The sequence below is a fragment of the Eucyclogobius newberryi genome, unplaced genomic scaffold (genome assembly GCF_026437365.1).
Source record: "Eucyclogobius newberryi isolate DKJ021-1_F unplaced genomic scaffold, fEucNew1.0.hap1 SCAF_14, whole genome shotgun sequence".
In the NCBI taxonomy this organism is placed as follows: domain Eukaryota; kingdom Metazoa; phylum Chordata; class Actinopteri; order Gobiiformes; family Gobiidae; genus Eucyclogobius; species Eucyclogobius newberryi.
Window position 1 is genome coordinate 25,661,217 of NW_027315768.1, and position 23,627 is coordinate 25,684,843.

Below are 23,627 nucleotides of genomic sequence, written 5' to 3' on the forward strand. Positions count from 1 at the left end.
TTGGGTGATTTTAACAAGGGCACTCGCTCTAAGCCATGAACTACCAAAGTACAGACAGTTTATTAAAGTCCCGACCAGAGAGATCACTGTTACACAACAGTCAGCTTCCATGCCCATCAGGAAGGTCATTGATGTAAATTCTGAACAGTAAGGGCCCCAAAAGCGACCCCTGTGGGATCCTGTTGTGCAGGGCTTCAGAGAGTACATTGCATAATTCGTTCTCACACACTGCATCCAATCTGAGAGATATGATTCTTTCCACTGCAGCACTTGAATAGAGGTTATTATTTATGAGAAAGGAGGACACAGAGGTTTACTGTGTCAAAGTCCTTTCGTAATTCCAGAAACGCAGCATGCTTTCTGTAGAGTTTTAATGAAGATGTGCTTGGTTTTCAGGTGGAGACAAAGTCTGGGGAGGAAGATGAGGAGATCCTGTTTAAGGAGCGGACTAGGCTGTACCGCTGGGACAGGGACCTGGGGCAGTGGAAAGAGCGCGGCGTCGGCGACATCAAAATCTTGTACCACCCCATCAAACACTACTACAGGATCCTGATGAGACGAGACCAGATTTTCAAGGTCTGCGCCAACCACACCATCACCAAGGCCATGGAGCTCAAACCCATGAACTTGTCGGCCAACGCTCTCGCCTGGATCGCCACCGACTACTCCGGTATGAGTTTGTTTTTACATGCAACCAAAGACGGGATATCATATATTATCATATCATCTGCACACAATAACAGCATAGATAGAATGACATTTTCCCATCACGGATGCTAAACATGTTTCACTATTGATATATTCCTTTATTCATGCATTTGTTTGTTTGTACATATATTATTTTTTTCAGAGGGAGATGGTGTTGTGGAGCAGCTTGCCACAAAGTTCAAAACCGCCGAGATCTCAGAGACGTTCAGGAAGACTTTCTGTGATTGTCAGAGTCGTATCGGAGACGGAGATGGGGACGGCGCCGTGTTGTCTCCACAAATGTCCCGTGTCCAGGAGCACTCGCGAGAATCCAACCCTCAGGTCTTCCTCTCCTTGGAGGCCGACGGGCAGAGCCTGGGCAACATTAACATAGAACTGTTCTCTCACATCGTCCCCAAAACAGCAGAGAACTTCAAGGCTCTGTGCACCGGCGAGAGAGGGTTTGGGCTCAAGGGCTCCAGTTTCCACAGAGTCATACCAGACTTCATGTGTCAGGTACGACTTACAAAGTTCAACACACATTCAGTTCAGTTTGATCTGCCAGTTGCACCTAATGACAACGTTGGAAGAATGGTGCAAGAAGCTCAACGTGTCATACAAAGCAAACTTAAAAAAGGTTTTAAAAATAAGATAAGATAATCCTTTATTGTCCACACATGGGGAAATTTCATTGTTGCAACGCAGGTAGATACAGAGGTAGATACAGAAGAACAGATCACTTATAGGAAGTTTGAAAAACACTCAGTAGAAGATCTCTTATAAACAAAAACTCCCATTTCCCAACAAGGGATGGAGGGGAAAAATAATAAAGATTAAATAAATAAATAAATGCCATTGCATGTGATCACGACAGTAATTGCATATCAAATAAAAAAAAAAACTGGAATGTAAATCGCATAAATATGGCAGTGTAGACCTTTGCTGAATAATTTTGCAATGGTCTTTTTTCAGAACTAGTACAACTTCATGGTCAAATTTAAAGAAAGGGACATATGTATATATTATTATTTATTTTTAAAGTCTTAAAGTGTTATATTTCTCCGACCAAACCTGGAACTACACTGGACAGGAGCAGATGTTAGATGAACTCCATTAAATGAAACGATGAAAAAAATGTTATGCTTTCTTTTCTAAAATATTTTGTCTGTTTTTGTCTTTTAGGGCGGCGATATAACCAGAGGCGATGGCACTGGAGGAAAGTCCATCTACGGCGATAAATTTGAGGACGAAAACTTTGACGTCAAACACACCGGCCCTGGCATTCTGTCGATGGCGAACCGCGGCCGCGACACGAACAACTCTCAGTTCTTCATCACGCTGAAGAAGGCAGAGCACCTGGACTTTAAACACGTGGCCTTTGGGTGGGTCCGGGACGGCATGAGCGTGGTGCAGAAGATGGGCGAGCTCGGCACAAAGGGCGGTGTCCCGGCAAAGAAAATAGTCATCGTCAACTGCGGCCAGCTCTAGCCATTCAAGTTGTCCCGTGCCCGAAATAATACTGCATTTCTCACTAAATGAACCTCATGCGTCAACAGATATAAGCACAATAAGACATGGTTCCATTTTAATAGAAACCTCTAAAATCCAGTCAAAATTGGATAAGGAATAAGGAAAAGGGTTGTGGCATTGGAAGTGTAATCATTTGTGTTGCATCTTTGGTCATTGACATCATTTTGACTTTGTATAGTTGTACATTTGACACTTTTTATTGTCTGTATTTTGTCCTGAATAAATGTTGCCGCTTCACCTTTCCGCTGTCCACAAGTCTTAATCTTATTTGTTAGGTGTTTTTTTAAAAAGGACAAGTCTTACTTATTGAGCACAATGTGCCAAGAAATCTTACTAGATTTTATTCGATTTATAAAAGGTCTTACCACAAATGTTTGATAACCTCCCTCTGTTCAGAGCGGCAGTTACAGTACATGGTTCTCACCAGGTGTTTGGTTTTCAATTGTAGATTTTAGATCATCATTGAAATGGTTCTTTAAATAAAGTTGCTTTTCAAATATTGTTTATACATTTGATATTTGACCTGGGTTGGGTTCATTTTAAGCACTGGTGAGTGGTTCTAAGCCGTTTACTATGGCCTGCATAGTCTTTAATTGAATGTTGTATTGAAATATGAATGGTATTTAATAAGACTGGTTAGTGGTACCTCACGATACAATACATACCCGATACTAATACTTCATACTTATGTTTCCTGATACATGGATATTCCTTAAAACCTACGATCATGATATCGGTTCTTGATTGATCTTTTTCAGGACATTATTTTATTGCAGTAGCTCATTTGTACAATCAGCAAGATGAGAAAACTTCATCCACACTCAAAAATAAAAATGCAAACACAATTAACTCAACAACAATAATTGCTGTAGGTCGGTAAACCTGTGTTAAACATTATTTTCTGATCATGTAGAAAGATAAAATGCAGTACAATTTCATGTTCACAATAACCTTAATATTGGATATATATATTTTGGGAGTGTCTACAGAGCCGCGGCGAACTGCTGGGTTATTTGACCGCGCCGCGGCTCTGCAGCCACGGCCATTTTTTTTTTAGAGGAGAATGGTTTTCACAAAATCCTTAAAATGAGGACGGAATCATTCGCCTGAACCACATGAAAAGGCGTTCAAGGACATGTTACTTTTGTTACTATTTTTTAAAAAACTTTTTATTAAGAATACAAGAGGGAGAGCTTTTCTATTTTGAGTGTTTTTCTAAAGTTTTCTATAAGTTATCTGTTCATTTACTTCTGTACCTACTTTGTGTTGCAGCACTGGAATTTCCCCATCACGTGGACAAATAAGGCTTATCTTTATGACTCATAAAATACCGAACGTACCGCAGCAGAACGTGACGTCAGCACTTCTTGTTGGGGCCACAGCGGTGCGCCGGCCCCGCCCCCCTCGCTGACGTCACAACGCACGCACGGTAAAGAGCCTGCGTCGTGCGTCTCTCGCCCTTTTCCCTCCGCTCCACCAGCAGCGACAGGCCTTTACTGTGGGAACAAACACCGAGGCAGCGAACATGATCATCTACAAGTGTCTAGTCAGCGGTAAGAGCGCGTGTGTCCGGACGGTGTTCGGCGTCTTCTCGTCTCAGATCGGGCCGCGGAACTCGCCGCCGACAAGTTATTTTCGGACGTTGTTGTTCGGAAGTTGGGCCGCTCTCGGGCTCGCGCGTGTTTCCTTCCATTACAATGAAGCCGCCCTGTTAGCTCTGATGCTAACGCTAGCACCGTTTTTTGCCGGTCAACGTTTGTAGGCCTCGTGACTTATTAACAAGTTTAATACCCGCTTCACTAGTCGCAGTTTTGGTTGTATCCGAGTTTTGTACAATTTAATACTTGATGATTCACTTATGACGGGGTTAAAGATGTGGGTAATGTGCGGATTTGTTGCTAGTTAACTGTTACTTACGGAAACGTGGCCCTTGCCAGATTTGTAGTTACCGGTATATTCCGTTTTACTTTCCGGTTTCCCTCGTGGCTCAAAGTCCCGATCAGCCCTGGACCAAGGGCTTCTCGAAAGATGATTCCATGTCTTACGTGGCCTTGTGGGGATGTTTGACGCCCTAAATGGCGCCGCTCGTTGTTACCCCAGTTTTATATTCTAACATTTTAACGATGTAGCCATGTTCTAAAGCTCAGAACCTCCGCCCTCATCGTGGCCCAAACGATGGTCTTATAGTGCATAAGACTAAAGTGTGAGGGTTTGTGTGGCAATTATCAGTTTTACCAGGAAATCTAATAAAGTGGCGGCTGGGGGAGGAAAATTATTTAAAGATTTGTTTCAGAGCCGAATCCCCCTGTGATGTCATCAATGAGCGCCATTCCATCAAATGCAGTGACTAGTTTATACACGACTGACAGTTTTAACTTTCGAACAGAAACCGGTTTTGTCAAATGTAAACTGTTTTTATAACACTGGCTCATGTTTATTTACAAGGTGGTTTCTAGGTAACAGTGGAGGCGCCTACATATGTTCTGCTGTCCAAATCGGGAAGTAACATGATAAAACTTAAACAATCGTCGAGGGGGGTTGGCTGTGTTTTTAGATGTGATAAATGAGTACAAACAAAGATGTTGTTTTACTTCAAAATATTCTGATACTAGTGTGGTAAATGTACGATTGGTGACAAAGCAGTTTTTGTTTTCTGCTCTAATTCTAGCATGTTGTTCTTTCAGGCGACGAGCTGTTTTCCGACATCTACAAGATCATCCAAACAGAAGATGGTTTATTTTATGAAGTTGAAGGAAAGGTAGGTTTTATTCTTAGACTATTTACAGCTGAACTAGTTTTCCGACCACATTTCTTTCGATTGGCTTCCAGAGTTTGAACACTGTTGTCTTTGTAGCATGTTACCAGAAAGGTTGGAGAAATCGATGACTCGCTGATCGGTGGTAATGCTTCGGCTGAAGAGGTCGCCGAGGGAAGTGATTCTGGGACTGAGTCTGGGGTGGACATCGTCCTCAACCACAAACTCGCAACGACGCCCGCATTCGACAAAAAGTCCTTTATGTCATACCTCAAGGCTTACATGAAAGCGTGAGTCAACTTATCATTTCCAGGTCATTTTAGACCCAGTTCTTGCATTATCGCTGCCATTGAGAAACCAGTAGACTAAAGTATTTTCATTTCTTTGGTAAAAAACAACAACTGTTGAACACTAAAGTCACTATTTACTATGACTAGGGCTAAATTGCAAGTACAACCAATTCAAACATGCTTTTATTGTGGGTGGTTTTTGCATATGATTTGTTGTGATACTTTGCACCCTGGGGCAACATATCCCCGCCTCCATTACGTGTAATTAACAATTTGTTGTATGCTTTGTGTGTTCAGTCTGAAGGCAAAATTGGAGGAGACAAGTCCTGACAAAGTGAGTGCATTCCAGGAGGATGCTCAGAAGGCCGGGAAGAAGATGCTGGAGATGGTGGTTAAGAACAAGGACCTTGAGGTAAAGGCAGTTCTCTTTGAACAATTAAACCTTATTTCAAACATTCCACACCAGCACGTGCACACGATATATTAGTTTTATCCAGTTTTGTTAAAGAGTCAAGTTTTTTTTTCTTCCACAATAACTATCTTCTAAGCGCCACACTAAGCCTTGTATATTAGACATATTTTTTACACAGAACAATTCATTGTTCATTAAAGCAAAGCCTCCGTGTTGTACATACTGAACACATGGTCTTCCTGGATGTTTCTCAGTATTTCACCGGAGAGTCGATGAACGCCGAAGGCGCCATTGGCTTCCTGGATTATCGCGAAGATGGAGCGACTCCATATATGATCTTCTTTAAAGCCGGCCTGGAGATTGAGAAATGTGTAAGTACTCTTACTTGTGGAGGCTTTGGAGCCTCCACACAATCTGTCAGATGTTTAGTATTCAGTAAAGCCACAATTAAGACTTGCCCAGGTCTACACACAAAACACATGAAGTAAAGTTTGAGATTAGATCCTCAGTGATTTGCTTCAAAGATTGAGCTGCTGTGATGAGTAACGCTTAGTCACCGATGGGTCAGTGGGTTACACTGGTGTCATTACAGAGAGTCTCTTCTTTGACGCCATTGTCCATCCCTAACGTTTGAAATCGCAAGAGTGACTGTTAATTAAAACTTGTAATCTGGACATCAATAACATTTTTTGTAGATTTGTTGCCCATTAACTGTTCCGGTTAAGTTTCTGAGACTTGCTTGTCACCATGGTGATATTGTTGACCTGTCGTTTGCTGCGGAATACGCTGCAAAGTGGTAAAGTCTCCACGGCAGAGCTGTCACTCACTCTGCTTTCTCTTTGCAGTAACAACTCCAACATCTGCTTTTCGATTGGCCGCCTCGCGAACTCCACCAAATGCGCACACACAGGAGCACTCTTTTGCATCATGCTGTACAGGAAACTCGAATCATTTTGTCATGCGACCCCTAACCACCAGTAAAGGACTAAGGAATGGGAACTGACTGGTCGTGGATTCAAGTTTTAACTTTTGTCTTTGGCCTGTGCAGTGACTGGAAACCCCAGGAATGTAACGTCCTGGCTGTTTTTAGCATTGATCCCTGAGTCAGGATGTCCAGACCTGGAATAAAGGTTACAGAAGTGATAAAGACTTTGAATAAAATCTATTCCCACCACACACTGCTTTGTTTGTGCATTTAATAAACTTTATATAATACAGTAATAACTTTAAAGGTTTTCAGACACGCGTGTCAAAACGCCAAACAAGAAATTCATGTGTGGAGGTTCAACAAACACATGCCACATTGTGGGGTTTGTGGCCTTGCGTGAAAAGTTGACACCCTGTTTTAGAGCAAAATGTACCTTTGACTTTAATGGATCACGACTCAAGTTGATTGAGGACATTAGAGCAAAATAAAGTACAGTCAATTAGAAATCAATACTGATAAAAGGTTGGACGATTTTTTTTGTCCCAAATCTGAGTTGTGGCGTGGACTGTCGCTTAGTCCTGCCACGTATCAAACTACACCTACCGCTCACCTGCGGCCGCGTGCGGTTCGTCCGCATGAGCAGCACGGCTCAGTGTACAGGACAAAATGAAGACTGACAGTTCGAGCTGACGCAGAAGACGGAAATCTACAGGAGATGTGATGCAATCTCAAATCGCCGAAAAATCGTCCATTGCGGCTTTAAGTCATCTTGACACGCTTCTACCACAAATCTGGAGTTTCATTGCTCAGGTTTAAGGCCAGCTTTTAGGTGTGTTTATACTTTAGACTATACTAATGGCAGCCTTGTCCAACCGGTTGGCTTAATCCTAAAAAAATGTGTGCCAATAATACAAGTATCCACTGTGACCCTTAATAGTTGAGAAAATAAAACTGTCATTACACATTATGCATACATTTATTGAATTAAACATTTCCAAAGGAAAAATGTGTAAACAAACTTAGTTTTACAGGCCTAGTCCTTCAGGAGGTCTGCGTCTCCTCCTCGTCCGCAGACTGGTAGTGGCGATACTCAGACTTGAGCTCCCAGGTGCTCTTATGAGCCCCTTTACTGTTGTACGTCCCGATCTCACGCACAATTTCCTTCAGGTAAGTCTACAAACACAGACAAGTTAAACATAATAGACTCCAGCTATAACTAATCTGGAGCCTGGTTCTGTAGCATTCCAGACACGGCCCAGCGATGTAAGGATGGGTCAAATGCTTATGGTTTACAGACCCTTTTGAAAGTACTTTGTTGAAAAATAACTATTGAATAGAAATTAGTTTAGCTAGTCTGTTTACTGACTATCACATTCCACAGAAGATCTCAGGCATTATTTGTGTATCATGTGTTTACATTTGGCTTGGTCAAAAAGGGTTATGTGCTGGGATAAGTACACACTTTGAGAGCTCAAAATAATGTACCCAGCCAAAAATGTCAACTGAAACTTAACATTTATTGATGAATGCAAATGTATTTTCTCATGGACCAAATCTCAATTGTGGGGGGCCCACCTTTAGTCCTGCAGAGCCATTTAGGCAATGGAGGGTAAAACATTTTTTTCATGTGTTCTGGGAGTGTCCTGTGGCACAAAATATTGGACAGAAAGTCACTGCAGACTGTCCCAGAACTATGTATTTGGGCCTCAACCCCCTGCCATAGACAATAAATGGACACCTTTGGGGGAAAGACCATCACAAACTGCACCGACGAAGGAGAAATCACACTCAGACTCAACTTTGAAATGGACAAACTGTATAGAAACTGGATTAAATGGGTTTATTTAAATCAGTGACAGCTCCATGGGCCCCTGCTGTCGCCACTCAGTAACGTCCTGTAGGTGTCGCTGTTGCGTTTCTCCTGAGCAGCGTTAGACTGGGACGTGTTTTGTGTAATATGCTTTGAGTTTGAGCGCAGTTAATTTGAGTGTAGGCCAAAGTGCTTTAGGGGTAACAACGCTTGACTCCTACTCTGATGGCGGAATGTTACGCAATCAGCCGACCTGAAGGTCCACTCTGCTCCTACACACCGGATTGATTCATCCAAGAGAGAGAGAAGGGAGGGATGCAGAGAGGGGGGAGAGGGTGAGGGGGGGAGAGAGGGTGAGGAAGGATGATAAGAGGAGAGGGGGTGAGGAAGGATGAGGGGAGGAGAGGGGAGAGAAGATGAGAGAGAGAGGGGAGAGAAGATGAGAGAGAGGGGAGAGAAGATGAGAGAGAGAGGGGAGAGGTAAAAGGTTAGGAGAAGGGTATATAGAGTGGGAGAGATGGGGAATGAGAAGGGGGAGACAAATGGGAAGGAAAGTTAGAGAGGACAAGGAGGAACGGGTGAGGAAGGCGGACAGAAGACGTAGAGTTAGAGAAAAGGAGGGGAGAGGTTAGGAGGCAGAGAGGAAGAGATAGAGCAAGTGGAGAATATAAAGAGAGGGAAAGGAGACAGGAAGTGAGGGAGGAAGAGGTCGTGAGAGAGCAAAAGGGGGTTAGAGCTTTCACTTTTATCCAGCGTGCCAGGAAACACTCACGCGCCCTGAACAAAATGTTCAATGTTCAATTATTTCATTTCACAGTCTGAAAAATCTGAACCATTTTGGAGTTTGAGCAGAAACGACACAATTCTTGGACCGACGGTTTTCAAAATGTTGTGATCGTTTGATTATATTTCAACGGCCGCCGAATCCTTAAGCAAAAACGCTGTCAGCTGAGAGAGAAGAGCGATCCGGGAGAGCAATTCCTGCTGAATGTCTCCCCCCGCTCTTCGCCCAGCTCATACAACTCTTCATGTTGGAATACTGACAAATGAATATGTCTGTAAAAGTGTCACACAAAAGCGGAGACACGTGTCAAATTAACCACAAATGTACAGAAATAATACTTATACACAAATTTGAGAGTCAAATGCCCCAAAACTAGGACTGTGTACTTTCACATTTTAGGGGGAATCGAGTACTTTATCACTACCTGGTTTTCCGTACTGATTCTTAGCATGTACTGTTTCTGTACCTTCTCTGTATTAATATTTATCTACAATAAATGATAACGTTTGCAAATTCAACTGAATAAAACATTTCTATAGCGCTCTCTCTTTAGGCCTGGTGCAAACATGTCATCAAAAGAATATACTGTATTTTACAAACTATAAGTCGCACATCTTTTCATAGTTTTGGCTGAGGTGCAACTTATACTTAAATCTATACTTATATACTTATACTCTGGAGTGACTTATATGTGATATTATTTGTTATTTTCACACTTGCAACCGCATTTCATACTCCAGTGCAACTTATATATGTTTTTTTCTTCTCTATTATGCATTTTTTTGGCTGGTGCGACTTATACTCCGGAAAATACAGTACAAATAAATCTTTTTGATATCAAAAATAAAGTTACAGTACTACTAGCTTCTGTTTGGGTACTGTCAAAGCACCACACTACATACTCACAGACACTGAAAAAACTAACAAATAAGACAGAATTTGACATTTACTGAAAAGTTGTAAAGTATTTTTGATCTACATCAGAACTGTTAAGTTCTAACTGTTATAAGACGACCTGGAAATAAACTATTTCCAGGTCCTTTTGTTTTTTTTAATTAAATTATAATTATGCGTTTGAAGCATTTTCTTTGTATTGAAATCAAGTTTGAACTTTTTGAATTGATGTGATAGAACTACCTGCCTGTCTGTGGTGGTATAAAGTACAAGTAAAAAGTACCAGTACTGTACTTAAATAAAGCACGGATACCTAAAAATGTGACTTAAATTTATTTTTTCTTTTACTTTTGACGTTTATCTTTTATTCATCTTTTACTTTTGACTTTGGTATCTGTACTTTCTACTCCACTACATTTTTGAACTGGACTAAAAAGTACTTAAAGATTTGAGGCTGAGGCCACGACCTGCCTGAAGATTTTGAAATAAAGACGAGTTTTGTCAAAAATAAATGAGTACAAAGTTCTGATCAAACACGTCATCGCTTCAGTCGCTTCCTTTGACCAAAAATCTGCCGTTTTAATAGTTAATCTCACTGTAATAATGACAAACAATGGGCGACTAATTAGAGTAGGTCTTCCTTCCCCGGCGCCTGGTCCCTTCAGTACTCACCACGGGTTGCTTAGTGATCTCCACCAGGTCCTTGATGTTGTAGTACTGATGTTTCTCGAAGGCGGAGAAAAGCATGTCCAGCACCACCTGACGCTCCGCACGCACCATTTTACCATCGCACTTCTTCTTCTTCTCGTACTCCAACTGGGGAAAAAGCACAGTTAAAGACGCCAAAATGACGGACGAGGTAAGTATTCCGTTTTGTAATCGCTGTAACGCATTCCTCACAATTAACTTTAGACAATGCAACATATTTCCAACACAAAAATCTTAGCAGCACTTTATCATGTTTGCTTATTGGAGAAATAAAAGACTCATTTGTACAGTAGTTAAGGCGTAAAAGGCTGTTGTATGTATTTGTCTCCATCTAAAATGGTGCAATATTCATAACTATTGCCTTTTGGCCGTACTGTGATGTTATTGGTGCAGTGGCACATTCAATAACTCTGTTTCAAAGTCATTCTAATTGAAGTAATTCTGTAGTACGTTCAGTGAAATTAAATGTAAACTGCCTGATTTACTAGACAAAATGAAAACTTCAATATAAAACAAGATTTTTTTTTAAAAAGGCAAAATTCAAGGCTAAAAGAACATTTTGACAAAAAAAGGCAAAATTCAAGGTTAAAAGGAAATCGTGACCCAAAAAATGCTAAATTCTAGGCTACAAGAAAATTGTGATTTCAAAAAAAGCTAAACTCCAGGCTAAAAGAAAATGTGATTTAAAACAATTCTAGATTCCTGGCTAAAACAAAATTTCGATTTTTAAAAAGGCTAAATTCCAGGCTAAAAGAAAATCATGACAAAAACTTGACAATTTCACGTGTCAGTAAAAGGAAAAGCCAATATTGTGAGCCCTAATTGGAACAGTGCAGCTTGTAGTGTGTAATCACGAGGTGGACCGTGATTCCCGGGCAGCACTTTCCATCAGAATGAATTTTAACAGGTCAAAATTATTACTGTTATTCATTTGAAAACCGCCGCTCGTTAAAAGCGCTGGCTCTTCACTGGACTTTGTTGATTCCTCGTCGAGTGCTTTTGAGGCCTATTGTTACAAACGTGGGCCACGCACTTCAACCAAAAATAATAACCGCTCACAACCGAGCGTCGGGGTAAATCTTGAAGGATCGTGCCAACTCCACGTTCAAGACGCAAACGCAAACGACTCAAACGCTAAATCAGAGACTCTCTTTGAAGTGGAGCCAGAGGAAAAGAAAATCCACTTTTATCTTCTTCGTTTAGAGTCGTCTTTGTGCTGTGAGACGTGGGACTGAACGCTGCAGTGATCAAAGTCTGTGCATCAGACAAAGTTCTTTATTTCTCAACAGGTTTGTTACTTTCAGGTGAAGAAGCCATGTTACAATTACAATGACTCTAATACTTAAAGGAGAACTGTGTCATTGCTTTGTTTAGAACTTTCAACAGTATTAGCATTAAACAATCTCTTATTTATTCAGTTACAGGTGTTTTTATTGCTCAAAACCACGCACTGAGTGGGCTCGCCTCGCCACGGATCTGACCAGTAACCTGCCTTGCATTACGGGCTTTTGTGTCGATGTTTTTCCCCATTATCTTAATGGTTTTCTTGATTACAGAAAGACGTGGACATATTAGATTTATGTTTCTACAACAAATACATTTCATCATTTACTGTACATTACATCAAATAATACTGTAATATAATAATTGTTTTAATTGAGTAACTGACACAAACTGGCAGTATAATAATAAAAAAGTGATATATATGCATTTTTGTGGTTAAGTCTGCTCATGTTTTTGTGCAATAACCTACTCGAATCTCACCTGAAAGCCATGTTTAAACTAAAAAAATGTCAAGATATTCATTTTATTTCACTATTACTCCCACTTACAACATATAAGACGGTCAGTTTTAAATGGTCATGCAATCCTTTGACCACATACTAAGCAAAAAAGTCAGTTAAATACATATAAGTGAGGAGTGAAGCAGCAGGTGGTGGCGAATGCGCTGCAGATGGTCGTGCTTTTGGCCGCGGTTCATGTTGTGTGCACAAACCTTGACGCACATTTGTCAGAGTAATATTTGGCATTCTGTCCAGTACATGCCACGACTTCTCTCAAACGAGCTTTCAAACTCTGATATTTACTTATTTTCAAAAGTCTTGGAATAAGTTGGAGATGATTTAATTTTGAATGAGGATTTGCATCAACAGTTTTCTATATTATATTGACATGTTCCTGTTTCCAGAGTACATTTTAAACCAAGAGCAATAATAATAATAATATAAAACTGCTAAACTAGTACGTGATTCACATGCTTTTCACAGTTCTGTAAAATAAACCACAAACACACTCAACAATGACTTTCAGCTCAAATAAATGTTGATGAATTGGTACCAGCCAAAGCCATCTCGATTATTCATAGCTTTCATTTATTGCGGCGTAATGCTAACGGCAATAGCACAAAATACAGAAGACTTGAGATGGTCGAGTCGAGGATCATGGGTCTCACTGTGAGACGAGGACAAAGATTAAACGAAGAACCGTCGTACGAACAAAGACAAAACTGCGATTTATATTCCACCTGTCTGATATTTTGTCATCTCGGTCGCAGAGTGAGACTTCCTCTCGCTGCGTCCACGATCAATCTCTGTGAAAAATGTGACCAAGAGCCTCAAAGTAACAGCAGAAAAACATCCGGCATGAGACTTTAATTTGAGCTTTGTTTTAACACTATCTGATCATAAAGAAGTGACATAAAAGTCTGTGACAGCTTAGACTTTTAGTAGTTCAGATTTTACTAAACATTTTGTCCATTTGTCCCCAGTCTGACCATGTTTGTAAAGTTTGTAATTGTACTTCCTGGTTGCCCATCGGCAGAAATTATGACATAGGTGGAGATAATTTCATAACTGTTACCTAGCAACCAGATTGCAAAAATCCATATAAATTACACAACAGTTATGATTAGACAAAAAATAATACCATAAAACACCTGTTTTTAGTTCAATGATGGTTTAAACTGTCCTAAAGTGTATCAGTCAAGAGTAAATTGTCTGCGTTTTCAATTGCGTTGCATATTGATGACATCACAGAGGGATTCAGTTTTACATTTTAAACTTTTATTTTTGAAAATCTTTTCACAAACTGCAAATTAAAGGAAGTAAAACTATAATATTTACAAGAGGTGCTATCCTACAAAACCAAGTTAAAAAGTAGAAAAACAAGAGAACCTGTTATATGTTAAATTGAGCTGAATACTTTATGTGCCGTTAAATATTATTTGTGAGGGAAAGTTAGTTGCTTGCATTAGGCAACGACAATCTTTCAGTTTAATCACCTTTTGTGAAGAAAAACAAATTAAACGCTTGTATTGATCACAGATCTACAGAATAATTTCCTGTTTAAATCCATATTATAGTCTATGGACCATCTAAAAGCTTACTGTGTGGTGTGTTGCCATGGTAACTGGCTGAAACCTATCACTATCCCAGTGTCTCTTACGTTGAAGTTATGGTTGGCCACAGGTTTGAAGATGGTGGTGACGGCTCGCTCCAGCCGCTGGGACAGACGCTGAGGTTTAGTGGACTCTTTAAGCTGGAGCCTTTAGAACACACACATGTATCACAGTTAGAACACACACATGTATCACAGTTAGAACACACACATGTATCACAGTTAGAACACACACATGTATCACAGTTAGAACACACACATGTATCACAGTTAGAACACACACATGTATCACAGTTAGAACACACACATGTATCACAGTTAGAACACACACATGTATCACAGTTAGAACACACACACATGTATCACAGTTAGAACACACACATGTATCACAGTTAGAACACACACACATGTATCACAGTTAGAACACACACATGTATCACAGTTAGAACACACACACATGTATCACAGTTAGAACACACACATCACAGTTAGAACACACACATGTATCACAGTTAGAACACACACATGTATCACAGTTAGAACACACACATGTATCACAGTTAGAACACACACATGTATCACAGTTAGAACACACACATGTATCACAGTTAGAACACACACATGTATCACAGTTAGAACACACACATGTATCACAGTTAGAACACACACACATGTATCACAGTTAGAACACACACATGTATCACAGTTAGAACACACACACATGTATCAGTTAGAACACACACACACATGTATCACAGTTAGAACACACACATGTATCACAGTTAGAACACACACATGTATCACAGTTAGAACACACACATGTATCACAGTTAGAACACACACATGTATCACAGTTAGAACACACACATGTATCACAGTTAGAACACACACATGTATCACAGTTAGAACACACACATGTATCACAGTTAGAACACACACATGTATCACAGTTAGAACACACACATGTATCACAGTTAGAACACACACATGTATCACAGTTAGAACACACACATGTATCACAGTTAGAACACACACACATGTATCACAGTTAGAACACACACACATGTATCACAGTTAGAACACACACACACATGTATCACAGTTAGAACACACACACATGTATCAGTTAGAACACACACACATGTATCACAGTTAGAACACACACACATGTATCACAGTTAGAACACACACATGTATCACAGTTAGAACACACACATGTATCACAGTTAGAACACACACACATGTATCAGTTAGAACACACACACACATGTATCACAGTTAGAACACACACACATGTATCACAGTTAGAACACACACACATGTATCACAGTTAGAACACACACACATGTATCACAGTTAGAACACACACACACATGTATCACAGTTAGAACACACACATGTATCACAGTTAGAACACACACATGTATCACAGTTAGAACACACACATGTATCACAGTTAGAACACACACACACATGTATCACAGTTAGAACACACACACATGTATCACAGTTAGAACACACACACATGTATCAGTTAGAACACACACACACATGTATCACAGTTAGAACACACACACATGTATCACAGTTAGAACACACACACATGTATCACAGTTAGAACACACACACACATGTATCACAGTTAGAACACACACACATGTATCACAGTTAGAACACACACACATGTATCACAGTTAGAACACACACACATGTATCACAGTTAGAACACACACACATGTATCACAGTTAGAACACACACACATGTATCACAGTTAGAACACACACACATGTATCACAGTTAGAACACACACACATGTATCAGTTAGAACACACACACACATGTATCACAGTTAGAACACACACACATGTATCACAGTTAGAACACACACACATGTATCACAGTTAGAACACACACACACATGTATCACAGTTAGAACACACACACATGTATCACAGTTAGAACACACACACATGTATCACAGTTAGAACACACACACATGTATCACAGTTAGAACACACACACATGTATCACAGTTAGAACACACACACATGTATCACAGTTAGAACACACACACATGTATCACAGTTAGAACACACACACACATGTATCACAGTTAGAACACACACACACATAGATACACACAGATAGATGGTTAAATAACAAATAGGTAATGCATATTTTGACTGAGCTTGTGGTTATGTTGTCGTGGTAACAGGGTCTGGTGGATTTACTGACCATCACATTCACACAAAGGACAGTTGGGCCACTCTTACTTGACCCGGGACAGGACAACGCTATAAACGCTCATCAAATTATACCTCATCAAATTATACCTCGTCCACCATTTCTGTCCAAAGAGGATCCTCATTTCCCACAAAGGAAATGGGTGTGAAGGAGGACATTTGAGTGAAAAGAAGAGACTCTCTCTTTGAACAGAAATGGTGCATCATTTGCAGCAGCGTTCTGTCACCTTGGAAGCAGGCCAATGCTAATGCTAACGTGCTAACAGAGCGGAAGAAGAAGATCAGGAAAAGGATTGGAATCAAAACAAAGTCTCACAGTAAATTCAGTATTAAATCTGTCTTCTCAGGCCAGCTCCTCAGATTGAAAATGACTTGCAGATGATTATTATTTTTTTTTTAATTGTCCAGATGACAACCTCCTGGACAAATGAGGGATTACATCTCCTAGTATTGTATATGAATCTGAAGTGTGACATCATTATTTCATGGGACCTTCAAGGCAATAAGACGGAGACTCACAGCAAGAAGGTCCTGGCTTGTGTGGTTGAACGTAATGTAATTTTGCCGCATGTAGCAGAGTTAAATTGTTTTTCTTTCTGACTTACATAGGTTTTTTTAATCATTGTTCATTGTTTTATGTTGCACCGATTCACCAAAGCAAGTTCCTGTGTTTGTGAATTATGTTCATTGAGAATGGCAATAAACCTTTTCTGATTCTATAATGATAGCTTTTGTTTTACTAGGCCTTTAGTCAAATATTAATGGAGCAACATTCTAATTAGTCTAATAATAATGTAATTAGGATTATAACGGTTTTCAATGGATCACAACAGAAAGGAGAAAGCATGGAGTGAGTTTTAGGAGTGACTTTATGAGTTTAAACTGCCTTTATACATGAGAACACATGGTTAATCAGCACTGGAAGCATAAGCATTATTGCATCTTACAAGTGCAGTGAGAACTCTCCCCACATTGGCAACATAATTCATGTGTTTGAACCTGGCAGGTAGAAGAGACATTTGTCAGCTGTCGTCCAAATGGAAAATTACAGATCTGGGACAACAATTAGTCACAGCCTGTAAAAAAAAAAACATACATCTGAAATCAAACGGAGCTGGGCGCTCTGAGCGGTAACTCCACACAGTTTGATGAAGAGAGTTTGATCTGTGAGTTTTAGCAGTTTTCTCTCGGACATATGCTCCGGCTCGCTGCGCAGAGCAAAGCACAAGGCAAAAGTACTCGTATTAATGACACTTCTGAGAGACCTGTTGCCAAAGAAACTGCAGTTTATCCAGATATGACCCCGATGCCTCTTTTCATGAATCCATTTGAGAGCTCACTTCAGGCTAAGCACAGGCGCTCACTCATCTACAGTGGATATTAACATTAATACATTCATCTTTGGCATTGTTTAAAAGGTGCACAATGTAACTCCAGGTGAAAAACGCAAAGTAGAAAAGCTGCCAAACTGTAATGTATTTGTTTTTTATTGTTCCGATTGCTTTTATTATTAGGCCTGGCTACATTTCTGCTGACCGTTAGAGCTAAATGTTTCTTTTATATTACTATCATTTGCCTCACTTTCGAATCCATCTCGTTTATAAAAGGAGCTGTACAAAGAAAGCTGGATTGGTTGTATTGTTAGAAATTACATAGAGCACTTTCAAGTTAAATTATACAGTTGGCGTTAAGCATTTCCACATGTTTTAACCAGTCGACACAGATTTAATTCATAGCATAAGATGATAAAAATGTGTTAGGTGTTTTTTAGGATATTATTTCAACATGGAGAATTACCCATTATTCTGAAAAGCATTGCCAACATGATACGATTTCAATTCACACTTTAAATTGTACTAGTTTATATTTTTAAAACTTTAAAAACCACAGCGTTATCAGGTTTTATGCAGCATTGATAACACTCGATACTTCGTAGTTAAGAGGAAATAACTCTGCTTGAACTGCAGTCATTGTGTCAGGGCCAGTTTTTTGTGTGTCAAACTATATAATAATGGTGTAAATTATTAGGTCATATGGTCCCATTGAAAAAAAAAAGAAGTTTGTAATGAACCAGAATTCAAAAAGATTACATATGCTTACTCTCCAAAAGAAATCCGCTTCCACTCAATATACTTCGTAGTAATTAAACCCATCTCTCTGTTGTATATAACGCAGCAGCTCCACTTTACCTTGGAAGATTGTGCATCTCGGACAGTAAACATTGTTCGCGTGGCAAAAATAATTAAACTGTCTACTTTATGCCTCCAGTATCATTTTATTAAACTCTCAGGTGCACTGGAGGAAGTATTTGCTCCCCAGCCGCTTCAGCTTTTATCTCAAAATCACTTCAGAAAGCTGCAGTCGGCTCATCTGCCTCCAAAAAACCTCCGTCATTTTACCATGAGCTTAATGGCTTTTTTCACAACTGTACGTGATATAAATGGCTTTTTTCACAACTGTACGTGATATAAATGGCTTTTTTCACAACTGTACGTGATATAAATGGCTTTTTTCACAACTGTACGTGATATAAATGGCTTTTTTCACAACTGTACGTGATATAAATGGCTTTTTTCACAACTGTACGTTGAATCGATAAACAATTATCAGTCTGATTGAGTATTGTTGATTATACTTCTATGACAGCGGTGTCTGATTGCGTTGCCGTGGTAATGGATTGGGTTTAGTCAGATCAAATTGCAGCGATTGAACTCAGTATCTCTGCGCTTCAAAGCACAGACTTGGCTCAGAAAGTTCTCTGACCCAATGTGTGTCTTTAGTCTCATTAGAGTCAACTGGATGGAATACAGCACTGCAACTGTAGCAGTGCTTTTTGTTGTTATGCCCAAAAGATAATGAACTACGTGGTCCTGATTTTGTCTTGCTTAGGGCTGGTACTCGCTTTAGTCCTGCTGCTGTACAGTTTTAGTCAACTTACGACTTTTCAATCCTGCTTTAGTCATACTTTGTTGGGGATTTACACTCCATCCATCCATCCATTTTCTACCGCTTGTTCCCTTTCGGGGTCGCGGGTGACTGGAGCCTATCCCAGTGACTTTGGGCCTTAGGCGGGGTACATCCTGGACAGTGGCCAACTTGTCGCAGGACGGTGGGAGGAGCCGGAGAGAACCCGGAGAGGACCCACGGTAACACGGGGAGAACATGCAGACTCCACCCAGGAGAGATCATGTGATGTTGGTCTGGTCCGGGAATCAAACCCATGATCTCCTTCTTGGGAGGCAAGAGCGCTAACCGCTCTCTACACTCTGTTCCGTCCTGGTTAAAACCCCTTTGATCCTGGTTAAGTCTTACAATAATCTTTGGCATAATTAGTCCTGGCATAATGTTGATTTAGTTCTGTTTAAATCCTTTGTTTGGTCCTGGTTAAATACATGATTTTGTCCTGGTTTAGTCCTACTTTTTGTCCAGAGAAGAACTAACCTGTATTTGGTTTACAGACCTGGAAATGTGTAAGATTGGCTTTGTTTTTAGGTCTCCAGGCTGGTTAAATATGTGCTTTGTTTATTATTTAATGTTCACTTTTGTTACAAGAATGTCCCATGTAGATAACATGAGCTAAGATCCCGTGGGAACAAAGACAAACAGGATAGCAAGACTCAACTAAACAGCTTCTTTCTTCTTCGCAGCATGATATGACCTTTCCTGTATGTAGCTGTCCCCCTTTCATCAAACATAATTCAACTTTTTAACTTTTCACTGGACGCACACCTTATCCCCGCCCACACCTTTGTACTTAGTTGCAATTATCTGAAAAATGAAGACTGTTTAAAAAATAATACATAAAAACACACAATTTAAATACTATTGCTTGTTACGGTGAAATGCCTCAATGGATGCGTTTTTATTATTAAGCCGTTTCAGATCAATAATTATTGTAGTTTACAATGAACAACATGTAAAATGGTGATTATATTTATGTGATAGTTAAAGGAATTATGCCGCCAAATCTGAATCTCATTTCCTCGTGGCGTGGACAGCCGAGTAGTTCATTCACATGTCAATCATAGAACGCAACTACCGCACAGCTGCAGCCTCGTTCTGGCTCGTTTCCAGGATAGCAGCACGTTTCCCTAGCTGCGCATGCATGGTTGATATGCCGGTGTGTGTTTAGAGAGTTCCTTCAGTGTACAGGCTGAAGGACGGCAGAGGAAGACTGTTCGAGCTCAGAAGAGACAGAAATCTGCAGTGACGAGAGATGCGATGCGATCTGTCGCGCTGATAAACAAAGGCACGTGTAGCAGCGGGGCTGTTACGTGCTTCTGCACGGGGGTGAGTGTGCGCATGCGCACTTTTCAAAAAGGGAATAACAGTCGCTTGAGTTCTCAAATAGGCGAAAAATCGTCTATTATTCCTTTAAATAAGTACCAAACAAAGCATAATAGTTGTTCTTTAAAGCGTAAGTCACTGTAATAGTAATCATGTAATATTCATCATTGTGTTTCCATTGATGCACACATAATACGGTATGTTTCCCTTATACAGTTCTAGTGTAAACTGGTGCCGTGCTTTTGTCTTGGGAAACATTGAGGCGCTGCATCAGCCTCAGTTGTGTGGTTGCTATGGCTACTGTCCAATAACTCCATAACTAATTGTAATGAAACGGAACATGTTGGAGGCAGGTAAAAGAGCACCAAATGTTTACCGTACACAGATGAACACCGTGTCAAGTGTCAACTCACCCAAACTTTGAACTTCAAACATTATTCATCGTTTTTAAACCGAGCGGTTTGTGTGCAATACAAATTTGAGAGCACTTTTCTGGGAAACTAATTTAGCCCTGGCCCTTTTATGAACCGCATGAGTAGTTTGTTATGTCACAATCCTGTGGTGCCAGAACTTTCTGCCATGACTAATGCATACACAGCACTGCGTTCAGTTTTAAAAGGTACTCAAAATGTTGTTTGTGCACCTCTCAACAACAACATGTACTACATTAACTCATCGTCATCATTTAACAAACCTATCTTAAGCTATGGCTGGGCGACGAGGAAATGAAATCATCCAATTATTTTTCCTCAGATGGATTGATCATTGTTTTCTATTTGACTTTTCTTTATTTTTCAAGCAAATATTAATTTGAATGATTGTCATTAAACACAAAAAATCTTCCTTGTTCTTCCATCAAAGTCTGAACTCTGCTCCAAACTAGACAGTGTTGGGAGTTATTGCGACATGCTTTATGGCCGTTAAGCTGCGATAAATATAATTGTGATATTTCAATATATTCTTTGGACAAAATATAAAACAAGTGACAAAACCAAGACAAATTTAAACTAAAAAAGGAAACATATGACACAAAATCAGCCTGTTTGTGGTGATGACAATTATTGCATTAACCAATATTACTATATCAACTTATATATATTATTGTGCAATGCTTGTCCAAACCTCATACTTTTACTGACAGAAGATTGCCCGTGGACCTGATCTGATCTTTGACCATTTGAAACATCTCAACTTGATTAAAATGTGATTCATTGCACAATATTACACTATACACTAATAATTACACTAAGTCTGTAAAAAGGTCTTATTTTCAACTTATTTGAATCTATTTTTAATTGACATTCAGTCATTTCAAATGGTCAACGACACGTTCAGCCGTTTTTTCTCAATAAGCCCACAGCCAAACCTCAGTCAATGTCAGTAAAAAACATATGGATTGGAGCAGAATTCGATAGAATTATTCTTTGGTTTTGTTGCCCAGCCCTGAACTGCGTCTTAACAATTTATTTTGAAAACATATTTTTCTTCATTGTGACTGCTTACAAAATTCCACCGGCCAACCTTTTCATAAACTCAATAACAAAAGTACAGTATAGTGCACAAATGCTGCATGGGAGTAACGTGGGCGTTGACTTCTTTATACATTCATTTACATTTGGCCACAGCAGAAAATATCCTTTATTATTATTAATTATGTTGATTTATGCGGTCTGTGTTTAACTGGTTTTATTAAGTTTAAAGTGTAAGTTTCTTTATTGTTATTCATCGCTGGAGTCATGTTGAGTTGATGGGAGTGTAATGTCTGTAGCAATTGCCTATATTCAAATATTTTACTTGTTGATGCGCTTCACATATTCACCTTGAACTACAGGAAGCCATATGTAAGAGTCTATGAAACGTGCACATTCTCTGGACTGTGGCCTCTTCAGTGTTCAGTACTTCCTCATGTAAAGTCCAAGGCCTTTATGTCAAACCTAGAGTTGTGCAATTAATTGGATTTTAATCAAAACAAGATTCACTCATGTCACATTGTCAATGATCAGCTCGGGGCTTTTTAATTGACAATTGGCCTACAACCAATTATCCATCCATCCATTTTCTGCCGCTTATCCGGGGCTGGGTCGCGGGGGCAGCAGTCTGACCAATTATCTAGTTACAGTCAATTCAAGTCTTATGTTTATGAAATCAATATTGAGAGACATTTACTTTTCTAACAAACAAAATAATGAAGCCCCAAGACCACATGCAAAGCGTTATGTACAGTGGTGGGAAATGGTATTTGTCCCCTTATTTTTTGCATGTTTGTCACATTGTATGTTTCAGATTAAACTAATTTAGATATAAGTCAAACACAGGGCAAAACAGGGAAAGCAAAACAGTTTTGAATGTGAGAGGGATATTCAGATGAGATGCCTTCCACATTTGAGAAACGCGTGCTACAAATTATTGGCTGTGATTGTAAAGTCCAGAATTTGGTCTGGCTTTATGTTCTGGTTTCATTGTTACAGAAAGAGGCTGCTGCAAAGTACAATGTCTAACCTCTATATAAACTCTTGTATTGACCTTGTTGTCTGTACAGTTGAAGAGTGCACTCACTTTTTGAGCTTCATGTAGTTGTCATTGACGACTGGCCTGCACTCGGCGCGGTGCACCACCATCCCCTCCAGGCTGATCTCATCTGCAACACACACACTGACTCAGAGCCTTCATCACAGCACAAAATCAAGACAATACAACACGTTCAGAGAGACACAAGCACCGTGGAACATACGACACAAAAGAAGCTGCATTTCAAGACTGCCATTGTCAAGCTGTGAATTAAATTCAATTGCTTTCAAACTGTTGCCTGAGACGTTCGCCCACGGACCCAAAGATTGGCAGTTTGATCTCCATTATTGAGAGATACTATATACATTTGTTAGCGCCTTTGGTCAAGACCCTT

General features: G+C 39.8%; 3 protein-coding genes across 5 annotated transcripts in view; 2 read left to right on the plus strand and 1 right to left on the minus strand.

Annotated features, from left to right (window-relative positions):
* The window catches only part of ranbp2 (RAN binding protein 2), a 30,464-nt gene extending 28,229 nt beyond the window's left edge, over nt 1-2,235 (plus strand). For all 3 annotated transcript variants that reach the window (XM_072445125.1, XM_072445126.1, XM_072445127.1), the window contains 3 exons: nt 397-670; nt 851-1,203; nt 1,870-2,235. In XM_072445125.1, the coding sequence (XP_072301226.1) occupies nt 397-670; nt 851-1,203; nt 1,870-2,175 (933 nt within the window). In that variant the 3' untranslated portion in view covers nt 2,176-2,235. The remainder of the gene's footprint in view (nt 1-396; nt 671-850; nt 1,204-1,869) is intronic.
* Nucleotides 2,236-3,639: 1,404 nt separating this feature from the next.
* Nucleotides 3,640-6,850, plus strand: tpt1 (tumor protein, translationally-controlled 1). Its single transcript, XM_072445135.1, has 6 exons — nt 3,640-3,770; nt 4,902-4,975; nt 5,072-5,262; nt 5,560-5,674; nt 5,929-6,045; nt 6,520-6,850. Exons 1-6 carry the CDS (start codon nt 3,743-3,745, stop codon nt 6,520-6,522), a joined length of 528 nt encoding a protein of 175 aa, XP_072301236.1. The 5' UTR covers nt 3,640-3,742; the 3' UTR covers nt 6,523-6,850.
* A 787-nt stretch (nt 6,851-7,637) lies between these two features.
* Nucleotides 7,638-23,627, minus strand: part of LOC140359896 (general transcription factor IIF subunit 2-like) — a 63,470-nt gene continuing 47,480 nt past the window's right edge. The window contains exons 5-8 of the mRNA XM_072445137.1: nt 23,282-23,363; nt 14,243-14,342; nt 10,763-10,906; nt 7,638-7,775 (exon numbers count right to left, since the gene is read on the minus strand). Of these exons, the coding sequence (XP_072301238.1) occupies nt 7,644-7,775; nt 10,763-10,906; nt 14,243-14,342; nt 23,282-23,363 (458 nt within the window). The 3' untranslated portion in view covers nt 7,638-7,643. The remainder of the gene's footprint in view (nt 7,776-10,762; nt 10,907-14,242; nt 14,343-23,281; nt 23,364-23,627) is intronic.

Bases quoted from the DNA above. Each gene is read 5' to 3' on its own strand.
- tpt1 (XM_072445135.1), top strand. From the start codon at position 3,743: ATGATCATCTACAAGTGTCTAGTCAGCG. The intron at 3,771-4,901 runs GTAAGAGCGCGT...TTGTTCTTTCAG, and splicing joins CTACAAGTGTCTAGTCAGCG to GCGACGAGCTGTTTTCCGAC. The intron at 5,263-5,559 runs GTGAGTCAACTT...TTGTGTGTTCAG, and splicing joins CTCAAGGCTTACATGAAAGC to TCTGAAGGCAAAATTGGAGG.